The sequence below is a fragment of the Microtus pennsylvanicus genome, chromosome 4, assembly GCF_037038515.1.
Source record: "Microtus pennsylvanicus isolate mMicPen1 chromosome 4, mMicPen1.hap1, whole genome shotgun sequence".
Lineage (NCBI taxonomy): Eukaryota > Metazoa > Chordata > Mammalia > Rodentia > Cricetidae > Microtus > Microtus pennsylvanicus.
This window is the reverse complement of record NC_134582.1, coordinates 44,816,697-44,830,820: the sequence shown is the minus strand read 5'-3', so window position 1 is coordinate 44,830,820 and position 14,124 is coordinate 44,816,697. Positions and strand designations below refer to the sequence as shown.

The 14,124-nt window shown below is 41.5% G+C and overlaps 1 protein-coding gene across 3 annotated transcripts in view; it reads right to left on the bottom strand.

Moving 5' to 3' along the window:
* Positions 1-13,980, bottom strand: part of Diaph1 (diaphanous related formin 1) — a 95,866-nt gene extending 81,886 nt beyond the window's left edge. For 2 of the 3 annotated variants that reach the window (XM_075968923.1, XM_075968924.1), the window contains exon 1: positions 13,728-13,979. In XM_075968923.1, coding sequence (XP_075825038.1) covers positions 13,728-13,844 — 117 coding nt within the window. In that variant the 5' untranslated portion in view covers positions 13,845-13,979. Of the gene's footprint in view, positions 1-13,727 lie in introns of all 3 variants that reach the window. The other variant, XM_075968925.1, reaches the window with a different exon arrangement.
* Between the last annotated feature and the right edge of the window lie 144 nt (positions 13,981-14,124).

Genomic DNA, 14,124 nt, shown 5'->3' with positions numbered 1-14,124 from the left:
TTCGAATTGAGCAAGTAATAAAAGGTTTTGAGTTCTAGGATAGAAAACTAGGATTATTACATACAGTAAACCACCAGACTAAGCCATCAATGTCTTTCCCTGTGAATGAGACCAGAGACTATGCTTAGTGTTTCAGTCCACAAGACATATTTATGAACTGTCCTTGGGGAAATTGTTGTGGAACAGACAAGATGCCATGTAGGAGTGTTTCCATCTTTTAAAAAGTAATTAGTTCTCGATAATGACAAAGGCGACTACCTACAGGCAAAATGGGAAAGAAGTGTCACCAACAACTTCCTTTCAAATTCTATATATCTCCCAGGAAAGAATGGTAGAACTTGACATCCAGAATCTATGGAGTTTGCCTCTGATTCACTTCTTTATTCTATCACAGGACTGAAATTAAGTTCCTTAGAATGATGAGGCAACAGGGATTTACAACACAGACTTGAACTCAATTACCACGAAACCTTAATCTAGCTTTGCCACAAAATTTACATTTACACCAAAGGATAGTAGGGAAGGGTAAGACGCATTATTTGCTGTTTGAAATCCGCCACAGTTTTAGTATTTCTATCTTTCGGACTATATTATCTCATTTGACTGGTGATGAAGAATAAATAATAAAGTAAAATGATAAAAATCAAAGTATCCTGTAAAAATTAAATAAGACATGGTGACAGAAACTGGCAGGACTCCCTTCTCTACTTCCCCCTTACACAGAAACAGAAGTCAGTCAGAAGTGGAGAGAAAGAAACAATGAGTAAGTTTAAATACAGAGAACTCTCCCTTCCATTTCCACCAATGGCCCAAGGAGGATGGCAAATGAATCCACAGCTCAACTCCATGTACGGAAAAACCGAATTCTGACATCACAATTACTGGTACCCGTTAGCCTAAATGGGAGTGGTGCAAAGTTGCAACACTCATCTCAAAAAAGAAAAAAAGTTAACCCAAGGAAAAGGAAACCTAAATGGGGGGGGGGGATAGAATTGAAAAATATGGACCACAAAGCTCAAAGTCAATTGTGAAGCCATGGCATGGCATACACTGGCCTAGTACTTGAGAGAAGTACTAGAAGTACTAAAGAAATTGAGAGTTCAAAGCCAAACTAGGATATGAAACAAGACGGTCTCAAAATCCTAAGTAACAGACTGGTGATATGGCTCAGTGTATGAAGTTACTTGCCACCAAGCCTGACTTACTACCTGAGCTTAATCCCTGGTGGAAAGAGAAAACAACTCCCTCAAGTAGTCTCTGACCTCTACATGTGTTGAGGCATTTGCATGTATACACACACACACACATACACAGAGCCTAGATCCCAAAAATGGAAGATAGGCGTATGGTCCCTATGATGGTTCAGGAAAAAGTGCCAAAGGAACAGTTCATCTACCCAGGTCCAGAATTCCCCAATACATACACACGTCACAAGTATGCACAACTTTTATGTCAACTATACCTCAATATATCTGAGAGAAGTAAGCAAATAATAAGCCCACTAGAATTCACTAAACAGCAACAAAGGAAACAGTAGGATAGTACAAGATCTTTCAATCCTTATTACGAATTCTCTCAGTACAACAGTTTCGAGCCAGTGTCTTCTTCCTGACTGCACATCAGGGACCACGGAGAAGATTCCAGGCAAGATCCATGTCAGCTGCAGTCAGAAATGCCCTAACAGCATTAGGTAGTTGTAGTCCATTCCCTATTTCAGTACTCTACTTAAACATTTGAAATCACTTAAAACTTCCTCTATCTAAAACCATCTCAGCATTTGGGAGTCAGAGACAGGTGAATCTCAGGAGTCTCAGGCCAGCCTGTCCTATACAAGTTCCAGGCCTGCCAAGAATACACAGGCAAGAAGCTGTCTCAAAAACCAAATTAATAAATAAACAGAAAGAAAGTTATTGGAGGACATTGGCTAGTGTAGTGGCATACATTAGCATTACGGGGGAGTACTTTCTTTTTTATTTAAATTTTTACTTTTTGCAAATTTTTACTCCTCTTTTCTCCTAACTCTTCCTGTGTCTCCCCACTCAATGCCAAATTACTGACTTCTTCTATTACTAGTTTCAAGTATACATATATTGTTATATATACACCCCACATGCACACAAGACCTGCTGAGTCCACTTAATGTTGTTTCTATATACTGACCTTAGGATTGGATAAACCTATCAGTGAACTCTCTAGAAAAGACAGACTCTCCCTCTCAGTATCCAGTATTGCCTGTAGCTCTTACATTTAGAGGATAGAGCCTTCTAATAAACTTCATTTTCCAACTGAAATTAAAATAAGGAGGGGGAGGCTTGGAATTGAAAAGTATAAACTACAAAGCTCTAAGCCAACTGGAAACCAGACATGGCACACACCTAAAGTCCTAATACTTAGGAGGCTGAGGCAGGGAGATTGAGAGTTAAAAACCAAACTGGGATACTGTCTTAGCATTAGAATTTGTTTGCTAACAGGTCCAAATGCATGTTACTCCTCTAGTGATCAAGGAGGTGAATCTGAGGAAAAAGAAAAAGTAACTTCCTACCTCCAGTTCAGCTCATCTTAAAGGACTGCGATAGGCTATCATATATCATAGATATATGTTTCTGAAAGTCTAGAAACAAGGAGAAAAGGGTATTCTGGTTTTTTTCACTATTCCCGCACAGAAAAGCAAGTGGATCCAGGCTGGAGACACCACGCTCCTCTTACAAGTCTACAGTGCCAGCACCTTACACTACAAGACACTCAGATCTGGAAAACAAGCTGCCAACAGACAAGGTGCTCAAAGCTAGGAAATAAGTTATCTAGCAGACAAGGCTATCTTCTCTGCTGAGGGAAGGGGGTGAAAGGCAAAAGAAATGAATAATCTGTAATTCGCAGACAGATGCATACAAAGTTTCCTTCTCAAACACCTTAAAATTCTAATAAAACCTGAACACACATCAGAAACATGTAATATTTCTTCCAAGTTTCAATCTATTTCTCAAGCTCCAAATACTATACTTGTTCTTCCTCATTCTCTTACTGAACCTTTTGAGTTCGGGGAAGACTGCCATTGCTCCTTTAAAAAGGGGTGTTGACCATTCATTTAGAAAGAGTCAATGACTCAGGAATGCTGTTTCTCAATCACCGTAGCAACCCTGTCCTCCTCCCTTGTGATGTGAGCAGCAGCAGGACATCTTCTCCTCTAGTAGGCGCGTGGGACAGACACACCCAAGGCCCAGCAGACAGGAAGTCCCTACAGCTGCTCTCTATCATTTCTACATGCAAGCACCAAGCATGAAGACACCTGTTTTAAATCCTAACCCCGATTTCTTTTCATTCAAAATAATAGTTACAGCCTTTTTTCTCCTCACATCATCACTGAATAGCCAGAAATAATCATCTACTGATAATGGAGTAAATAATCCCAAAATTACAGTGCTACTCAAAAACCCAGGCTTGAGCTAATGAAACCAAGCAAACATTTTCTAGCCTTTTATGAACCTAGAAGGAGGGTTTAAGAGAAATCTTGGAGAGCAGAAGCACAGTGATGATTTAAATTCTCGTGACTGTTCACCAGAAATATAAGCCAAAGTTGAAGTCATTCTGATCCTTCTAAGAAATCAAACTATGTTGAACTATGTTATGACACAATCACATACACAATTTCAGAGTACTTAGAACTCAAAGATTTCCAAATAGCAAACACTTCTATTGGTCCTATTTTAAATAACTTCAATTTCTGAAAAACAAAGGTTTTACTTTATACATATCTATATTTCTTTAGAAAGAGCTACATGATGCTTTTATAATAAAAATGTATTTCCATTTCAAATAAAAATAATTCTTAGGGGCTAGAGAGATGGCTCAGCAAAGCACTAGCTGCTGTTCTAGAGGACCTGGGTTAAATTCCTAGCACCCGCATGGCAGCTCACAGCTGTAACTCCTCTTCCAGGAGATTCAATGCCCTCCTACAGATACACCCAGGCAAAAACACCAATGTACATAAAATAAAAATAAATTATTTTAATTAATAAAAAATTTTGAAGCTTGAAGAAATGGAAATTTTTAGAATATTTTAAAAGTAGAAACCATCACTGTAATTCTATGAAAAATTTGTGTATGCATAACAACAGAATATCCATATATCATGTGGATAAAAACAAAAAGCAGAAACTAGCTTCCTGGATGTTTTGAAAATGTATAAAAAGTTTTTAAAAACTCATTAGCACATCATTTAAAGCAAAACATCCTCCAATTCCCATATTCAAAATATTCTAGACTTCCTCTTCTCCTGTATACCTTAGTAATATTCTGACAACGAGCACTTGTAGAATTTAGGACTAATAACACAAAGTGAGAGAGCTGGATTCTAAAACCTAGCTCATCTAATCAAGACCAACAAAACAGCTCTAGGCGTCTGTCCTCCTCATTTAAAGGAAAACTGGGTCAAGTCATTTCTAGGGTCTCTCTGGGCACCTTGAAGACTGTAATTGGTTACTACTGCTCTCTTTAAGGGGTGCCCATTGCCTGCTGCTTGCCTGATAATACATATCCTACAGTGGTTTCTTACCACTTCTTCTTGTGGTTTCAATCACAGGAAACAGACGTCACCCATGGCCTACAAGTAACGAACAAGCTGTAGCAAAGGCTAAGAGCTGCCAACCAGGACCAACTCCCATCCCTTTAAAAATACAAGGATCAAGAAATCATTAGAGAACCCTGCAAAAGAGGAGCCTTGACATATATCTCCCACAAAAACAAAACTAGAAATGTTTCTGTAATCCCAACAAGATGGAACAGTTTTACAGCAGTCCAAAGCCATCAGCTTCTATGGCCAAATAAAGGAACTAAAGAAATTCTACAGCTGACTGAGTATGTGTTAAGAAAGAATGGTATGGGGCCTGGGAGATGACTCAAAGGTTAAGAGTACTTGCAGGGGACCCTGGATCCTCTTGCACACTGGGTCAGTTCCCAGTATCCACACAGCAGCTCACAACCAACTGGAACTGCAGAGGATCCAATGCCGGCTTCTGAATCCCATGTAGCACATGGCATTCATGCATGCAGGCAAAACACTCATACAAATAAAATTAAATGTTTGCTTTTGTTTTTTGAGACAGGATTTCTCCGTGTAGCCCCTGCTGCCCTAAACTCCCTCTATAGACCAGGCTGGCCTTGAACTCAGAGATTCACCTGCTTCTGCCTCCTAAGTGCAGCGCCACCACCGGCAGGTGATAATTTTTTTTTTTTTTTTTGCTAAAAGAATGGTGCACTATGACCATTAATTACCACTTACTATGGAGACCCAGACATATCCTGCAGCCTACAGTCTCATTCTCCTCTTTAATGGTCTGTGTAAACCTTTCTACAGCCATGAAAAACTGTGGTATTAATAGATTGTAATACCATGGGAACTTGCACTTACTCACTTCACATGAGCATTGGGTCAAATACTGCTCTCACTTATAGTGGTATAAAAGTCAGCAGCCTTGCACTTTGTAAAATAACTCAGAGATGTTTAATTATACATAATGTTCCTTTATTAAACACAACTCATAACTGTAAGACAGTATCTCCAGAGATAGTAATCATTTTTTTTTGTAGCGCTCTTCTGGTTGGGTAGTTATGTTAGTGGTTCTCTAGCTAAGTTACCTTGGTGAGAGATAACTAATGCTTTCAGAACTGTCCATCTCTTTTATTAGACCATGAAAGGGGGGAATCTTGAAGCAAGACTCCCAAACTGACACTGAAACCAAGTACAGAAAAAGCTATCAGGAAGAACATTTAGGAGAAGCAACTGGACCCAAATACAGGTTCAGATTGTTCTCACAAAGGTATTATCTGACTGGGCCCACAATTTGATCATATAGCCTTAAGTTCCAGCTGAAAAAGTCTCATTTTTAAGATTTAAACAATCTCTGAAAAGATGGATACATTATGAGTGGTAAAAGAATTTAAACTTCCTAAATACCATCAAAGGTAGCAAAAATTATTTGCGGGGGCTGACAGATGGCTCAGTGATTAAGAGTACTGACTATTCTACCAACGGACCAGGGTTCAATTCCCAGCACCCATATGTGGGTGTACCCACACAAATAAAATAAAAAATAAATATTTCCTGGATCTAAACACAAAATCTGAGTTCTTAGATATCCTGACTACATAATGTCACCACCATACATTATATAGCCCCAAACTGATATTAATATGTATACATGCTATAAAGTGCTAACTTTCGGTCCTTTTTTTTCTATACATGTTTACAGGAAGGGAACCTAAAATCTCTGCCAAGGAAAATAACCCCTCGATATGACTTTAGCTTTTCTGAAGATCTACTTCCCACCACTCTGACTCCTGTAACAATGGCATGTTCCTTCACTTCCAGCACACATCCACATACCTGAGCTTCTGTTTGTTCTTTTCCCCACCTTAGAAAATTCCTTCCCTGTTTACTCTACCAATAAGGTTTCCTTCCAGGACCAGCCACAGTCCTCATCTCCAAGGAAGTGAACAACTGCCCATTACCATCCAGGATTATTTACAGAATCTAAGACACCAGCACACTGGCACAGACCTTAGGAAGAAAAGACCAAGCAAACTGAAGTGACTTGTCCAAAATTCACGCGACTAATTAGGAGTGGTAAGGTCACAACCATGCAGCAATACTGGATGCAGACCATCCAGTTCTAGACTGTGTATTGGGCAGATCACTGGTTCAAGATAACCTTTCTCATCTAAATAACAAAGAGCTAGATAAACTGCATCATTTTAAGATCCTTTCACATCCATCACTCAAGGTTCTGAAACTTAGCTTTTCTCTTAGGTCAATAATGCTTCCATTTAATTTTCTAAATTCTTTAAATCGGGTCACCATTTAAAGTTTATGCTGAGCTCAAAGTATAGCTCAATGGTAGAGCACTTGCCTACCATATACAAAGCCACAGGTATAATCTGAAGCAATTGTACACACACATACAAATTTTATGTTCTGCCTTGGATAGAGCCTTTCCTTCCTAGTTGAGTATATATATGACTGTGATTATAATCTCTTAAAAGCCAAGGTTGAAATCTGATACAATAATTATACAACTTTATGATTAATTTTTGGATCCAACGTAGACCTATTTGCACATAGGCAAAAAGAAACTCTTATTCTCTACTTTTTACCATCAATCACACAGAAAATTACAGCTCCATGCTCTTGGATCTCTGTGGCAATTTCTTAATTATTAACTACAGGCAAATAACTGCCAGGTCTAAAGAGCAAAGTCAGCAGTTCTCAACCAAGAGAGACCCTGGAGTTAGGAGTCATTTGCAATCCTTGAGTTTCAGGACAGTAAGTGTTTAGGAATGCCAAACATCAAATTTAAACATGAAAAGATTAACTATAAAGACCATCCTAGAGCTTAGCTTGGCCTTACTTTCACTGCTCTAAACAACTAAAACTCCGGACAGACGCTGCTGTTAAAGCTGGTCTACTTACAAAGGAAATCAAGTTGCTCTAAAAAAAAAAAAATGTTTTGCACAACTGAGTATAACTCCTGGGCCTGAGGAAAGATGGGATTTGTATTCTCAATAACAGCTACTTTTTCGTGTCTAAGATAATTTTAATTATGATTCTTCCAATTGCTTCAAAGTCTAAATTACTAAACGCACAAAGTATTTAGGCACTTAGCCAATGTACTTTGTACATCTAAACTCTGTACTACTTTCCCACTGATCGGACTCTAGGAGAATTCAGTTTTAATAGAATACAGATGACGAAAGGACTCTAAGGGGATATTACCAAAATTTTCTAGGAAATTTCTCAAAGTGAATACTCTTACAGAGCAGAGGAAAGGCTGACTTCACAGAACTGACACCACAAAATAACGAATCCGTGAGCTAGACCCAATTTGAATCCTAGCTGTTACTTTCTACTTCTATGATCTCAAGTAGGTTCCCCAATCTAAATGGACTCTAATCCAATCGCCAATAAAATGAAAATAATAGCAGTGCCTATTTTATAAGGCCAGTGTAGACACTAATGAGACACTGACTCCAAAACCCTTTAGCACATTGCTAGGCACACAGGAGGCATTCATTCGAACTGTTATTACTGCCACAGTTATAATTACTCTTTATCCTGGAATTAATCATCCTCATGTAAAAATTCTAAACATTCACTAATATTTATTCATTGTAGGGCTAACATTACACAACCTGTATGTAGTACACTGAGCACAGGAAAACTAAAGTTAGCACTATTAAAATGTATTTGGGGGGGGGGGGAATGGACTCTCATAGGTCCCTGATCCTAAAAGTTTCAGAAATGACGCATCTTACCTACAGGTGAGAATTTCAATCCGAAACCAACATTGAAAAGAAAATATAAGTGACAGTGCTTTTAGCCAAAATGTTGAAATAATACAAAGAGCAGAAGTGGGGAGAAGGGGACTTCTTCAAAATAAAACACTCACCCCCCCCTTTTTTTCCAAATATACTATTAAGAAATTTAAATGGGGGGGGGGTTGCTGGAGAGATGGCTCAGTGGTTAAGAGCACTGGCTGCTTTTCCAGAGGACCCAGGTTCAATACCCAGCACCCACAAGGCAGTTCACAACTGTCTGTAATTCCAGTTCCAGGGACCTGATGCCCTCACACAAGTATACATGCAAGACAAACACCAATGCACATAAATAAATCTTAAAAGAAAGTTAAATGGTTAAATAAGAATAAAATATGTGCAAAACACATGTATTTCAAAGACTTGTACCTAAGCTCAAAGAAAAAAATTAACAAGCAAAACCTTAAACAGATTCTTCAAGGAAGACAAAGAACGGATAAGGACACATCATCAGGGGAGAGTGACAGCCACACTGAAGGTAAGGATGCATGATCAGGGCCTCAAGAGTAACAGCCACACCGAGGACACACCACATGCACACTAGAACGTCAACATTTGTTCTACCAAGAGCTGAGAAGGGTCTCCAATCCAGTCCAATTTAGTCTGAGTGTTAGGTTCCAGGGTCTTCATATGCTAGGAGATATTGAGCTATGCTTCTTTAAATTCAGTTCCATTACAATTATATTCTGTCTATTCTGTCCTCCATTATATATAGTGTTTAAAAGGCAAATAGCACTCCCTAATTGTCACAGAGCCAAGCAACAGATAACCAGCTTCTTTTCACTCTTGCAACTTCCCTTTAAGTCCACTCCTATGCTAGTATTTATTAAAGAAAACAAAGGAACCAAAATTTCTGTTCCCCTTCTGTTTATTTACCAACCTTCTACTTTTCAGCCCCTTGATGCTGCCAGCACACAATTGCAAGAAGTGACTGATTAACTAGACTTGATGAAATTTGAAACTCTTTTGGCGCTAAAGTTTTTTTATATTCTTTTAACACTTGCTTGTTTGTTTGGGGTGTGTGTGTGTATTCAAGAATGGTTGCCCGCGTGGAAGTGTCAATTCTTTCCTTCCACCATGTGGGTCCTGGAGTTCAAACACATCTTCAGACTTAGCAGCAAATGCTTTTACCCTCTGGGCCATCTCAGCAAGAAAACAAAAACAAAAACAAAACCAGGTTTTAGAATCATCTCCTTTCTAAAGACATAAAAGGTTTACTGTGGAAAAAGACAAATATTAAGACCAATAAGGTTTGCATAGTGACTACAATATTTTTTTACTTTTCAAATTTTGGCTTCCATAAAGTTTAATATGCCCTCCAGCCCCCACCCCACCCCTGAAACAGAGTTTCTATGTCGCCCCGGCTGTCCTGAAATTCACTACATAGACCAGGCTAGCCTTGGCATCACAGACCAACCTGCTTGGGCTGCTTAGAAATTTTGGTCTAACTGCCTGGTTGCCTTAAAACCTTGGCTATACTCAAACCAGCCACCAGAAGAGCACCGGAAGGATAAAAGCAGGCAACAAGCAGCTGGCTATAGAAAAGTTCATCTAACAGTAACAGGCAAACAACTAGCTGCTTTGCTAAGAGCACTGGTGTCCCTATTACTGAGAAACAAGTGATTGAAAACAGAAGGCTCAACGCAAAAAAAGAAAAAATTCAATATAAATTAGTTTCAAAATGAGAATGGTTTTTGTAACTATGAATGTGTTCAACAAACACTGAGTAGAAGGAACCACTTTCATATTGTTTCTCTACCATGTCTCATATTTCCTGTTAATAAATTTGACTTTAACCTGTTCTTCTAAATCACATGTGATATACAACTGTGTCTTTTGGGTCTCTATTACATTCCCTGAAGATAGAATTCTCTCCTAGAATAACTTGGCAATACATATATAAACTACAGTGCAGGCCAATAAGGCTAACAAAAGATTATCACACAGAATATACAATAGATCTGTTTTGGTCCACATGCTTATCAGAGTCATACTGTTTCTCATCGAATACTGCTACTCCTGAGGTTTTATAACAAACAATTTACAGAACATAAAATTTTCTTGATGGTTAGAAACGGCTCTGTGATTAAGAGCACTTGTTGCTCTTGGAGAGGACCTAGTTTCAGTTTCCAGTACCTACATGGCAGTTCACAACCGCCTGTAACTCTAGTTCCAGGGACCCAACGCCATCCTCAGATCTCCTTAAGCATCAAACGTATACATGGTGCACATTCACACAAACAGGCAAAACACTCACACACATAAAATAAAAACAAATATATCTTTTTAAAAGATCCTTTTCAGTTGTATGTGTGTGTGTGTGTTTTCTCTCTCTCTTTTTTTTTTTTTGAGTACGGGAACATTTACCAACTCTCATTGATTTTCGAACTTGTGCTACTCATTGAATTGGGAATCACTGTTCTTAGAATGTCTTAATTTCTCAAGTGTATGAGAAGACATGTAATCTACTAAATGCAGGGACGCCCTACAGCCTCCTGACACCCTGGTTGTACTGCCTCTCCTTACATACATTTCAGAAATGAGTGTATTTGACACCCACATTCATCCCCGCTGTAAAGTCAGAAACACTCTGCTCACTCGGAATTTTTATCTTCCTTCCTTTGAAAGGATTCCGAAAGGAACTGGAATAAGGTTGTAGAAGGGAAGTGCTCATGGTCCAGAAGACAGACTCATCGGGAACCAAGGGGAAAACCAGGCAGTCTGGTCCCTCCCTTCAAAGTCTACAGCAGCCAAGCCTTTCAAAGATGCTGCCTGTCCACTCCTTCAGCTAGGATCTGCTGCTCTCTACACAGGTGCCTCAGAGGGTAAAGAGCAGATCCCAGGCAATTTATGAACTCTGCTTTTTCACCAGCTTATCTGTACCTAGAATCTGCGGGAGCCAGAAAGATCTGAACGGCCATCCTTCAAATTCAAACCACCTGCCAGGAAGGTCTGTAGCAGCAGCCTGAGGGACTGTAACCACTCAATTGCAAACCTTCGAGCACACTTAGTCTAAGCCAGAGGGTTTATATAGCACATTCAGAACGGGGCTTCTGGCGAATATCACACTTCAGGAAAGGTGGAGTAGGCGAAATAGCTGAGTTTGGTTTGGTTTTAGCCAGTAGTTCGAGAAAACTGAGCCCCGGGTGACAAGAGCACCCCAGCGATCTCGCCCACTCCACCCACTCACACATACTTACATGTACAGAGACAAAGAGAAGTGGATTGCAATACTCCCTGTCCCTCGTTTTCATAGTTCTCATAAAGAGCAGAAAGAAAAAGAATATCCTGATGCCTTAAGGTAAATTGTATTCAGCAATTAGGAAAGGAAGTGGCCTGCTTTCCTGGAAACCTTCCAATTCTCACTACTTGCAATACCCAGTTGTTAAAATTCAGTAACGTAAGGGTTAAAACCAGAACCTACTCAGTAAAAGAGAACTAGGTTCAGCTCCACCCTCTGTAAAGCAAATATCAACAACTCTGAGCCAAATCCACTGTGGTGAACACAAGACTCTGTGGCTGCCAAAAAACAGGTGAAAGGAGTTTCCTGGGATTTCTCACCTTACAGTACCACACACTTAAGTAGATTTCACCCACTTATGAAAACACGGTATTAGAATAAAAAGTACACATAAAACTTGGGGGGGGGGACAATAACAAGTCATAGAGGTCAGTACAAAATAGCAAGAATAGCTGGAGTTTGGATAGAGAAGGTCAACAGTATCCGTGGTAACGAAATCAAAACAAAAAGATACGGAAATAGGAGGAACCCTGGCCCTAAAACTTACATTTTGGAAATAAAGTTCTCAAACTAGAGGGTCAATTCCTATCTTTAAGGAAAGAACCTACAGCTATACTGCTCTGGGCACCGAGGATCCTGTTTCTACAAAGGTATTTGCTGGATCCAACGGTTACTGACACGCTACATGAGACAGGGGAAAAGACAGAACAGGAGCACCTGGTCTTGCTAGAAATAGGAAGAGATGAGTCAGTCACTCCTTTAACTCAGTTGAGTGTGCCCCCAACTCTCCAGGTCACAGAACAGTTTCTGCCCACTTCCAGCACTTTATCAGTTTACTTCCCAAACCTGTGGCCTTGGATGGGGATGCCGAGGGGGTGGGGAGTGCGGGAAAGAAAACAGGAGGTGAGAGTTACCAGCCCCTTAGTTGGTCAGAGAGAATACTAACGCCACCTGGAAGAGCAAACTAAGTATCTAGTTAACTACTGGCAAACACCTGAGCAGAAACTCCCTTTTTTGACTGCTCAGTATCTTTCAAAGCTTTTACAGTAAGAGGTAAGCAGCTCCCTGGAGAGAGAAGAGGATTTAGTTAGGAAAGGCAACAGGTAGCAAAATATCGCGTTACATGAACATGGAGAGTTCCTCCGACTGGGCTTAATAATCGGCACCTATGGAAAGATGAACTCTCCTACAGGTAGGAAAAGAGATATCCGGAACCTAGGGGCCCAGAAGACGGCGAACGGTGAGTTGAGACAGTTATTATTTTTAAAAGGTATAAAAAGCAAATTACTCACAAACTATTGGACTTGAAGTCTAACTTACTCAAGAGGGAGGTTAGTCACCAGCTCGGGTCATGAAGGGCATAGTATAGTGAGAAAAGTTCTAACCTTCTTAAGTGATGAGCAACAGGGCAAAAAGAAACAGGTTTCGTGGATAGGAAAATACTGGGAAATCAATTACTGCCATGCTCCAATGACCACAGGACCTGGGCAGGAACCCATATCCGTAATCACAAGGACAAACGACCAAAGGAGGCGGGAGACAAGACTCAAGTCTGGTAACATTCCTGAGGGGAAGCATTACCAGGTGACACCAAGCTGAGGGCCCTGGAAGGGGACAGGGCAGAAGGAAAGTTAGCAGGTGAAAGGGATCACTAGTGAGGAAAGAAATGACCTTTCAGAAGAAAGAGAATGCCCCAAACGGGGTATGGGAGAAAAGAAAAAAATTGACCCAGAACAGCTTACAGGGGATGGGGGAAGAAAAATGAAAAGAAATTAAAAAAAAAAAAAAAAACGTGTGAGGGTACCAGAGGCAGAAGAAAGGAAGTGGGGCTGAGAGCCCGCGGGGCCACGGGGGCGGGAGCGCAAAGCCTGCGGACTTCAGAGCAAGGGAAGCTCCAAGGTGGCCGCGGCGAGGGCCAGGTGGGACTCCCGGGCTTCCCGAAGTCCCGGAGGGGGAGAATGTGGGACCGCGAAGCCCAGGACCCAGCGAAACCAGGAAGAGAGGCGCGGGGGCGGCTCCCCAGCGGCAGGCAGACGCCCCCGGAGGGCAGCGAGGGTCGCCCGAGTTCAGAGGGCGGCCACCCCGCCAAGCTGAGGAACAGGGTGGGAGGGACACTCACAAATTTCTTGGGTTTGCCGCCGTCGCCGCCCGTCGCAGGCAGCTCGTCCGGGCTCCGACCCTTCTTCTTGTCCCGGGTCCCGCGGCCGGGCCCCAGGCCCCCGCCGGACGGCTCCATGTCCAGGTTAGCGCCGGCCAGTGACCCCTGGTCTACGCCACTCGCGCCGGGCTGCCCAGAGCCAGCAACCACCGCCGCCGCCCAGCAGCCTTCTTAGCCGGCCGCCGCGCCCCGCCTCATTTACATGCTGGGCTGCGCGCGCCTCATGAATATACAACGGTGACGCCTCGCTCCCTCCCCCCCTGCCCCACTTCCGCCCGGACCCGCAGCCCCTACCAATGGGGGGAAGGGAGGGGGGTGGAGGGACGTCGCGGAAGCGCTACCTGCCCGGCGGGCCTAA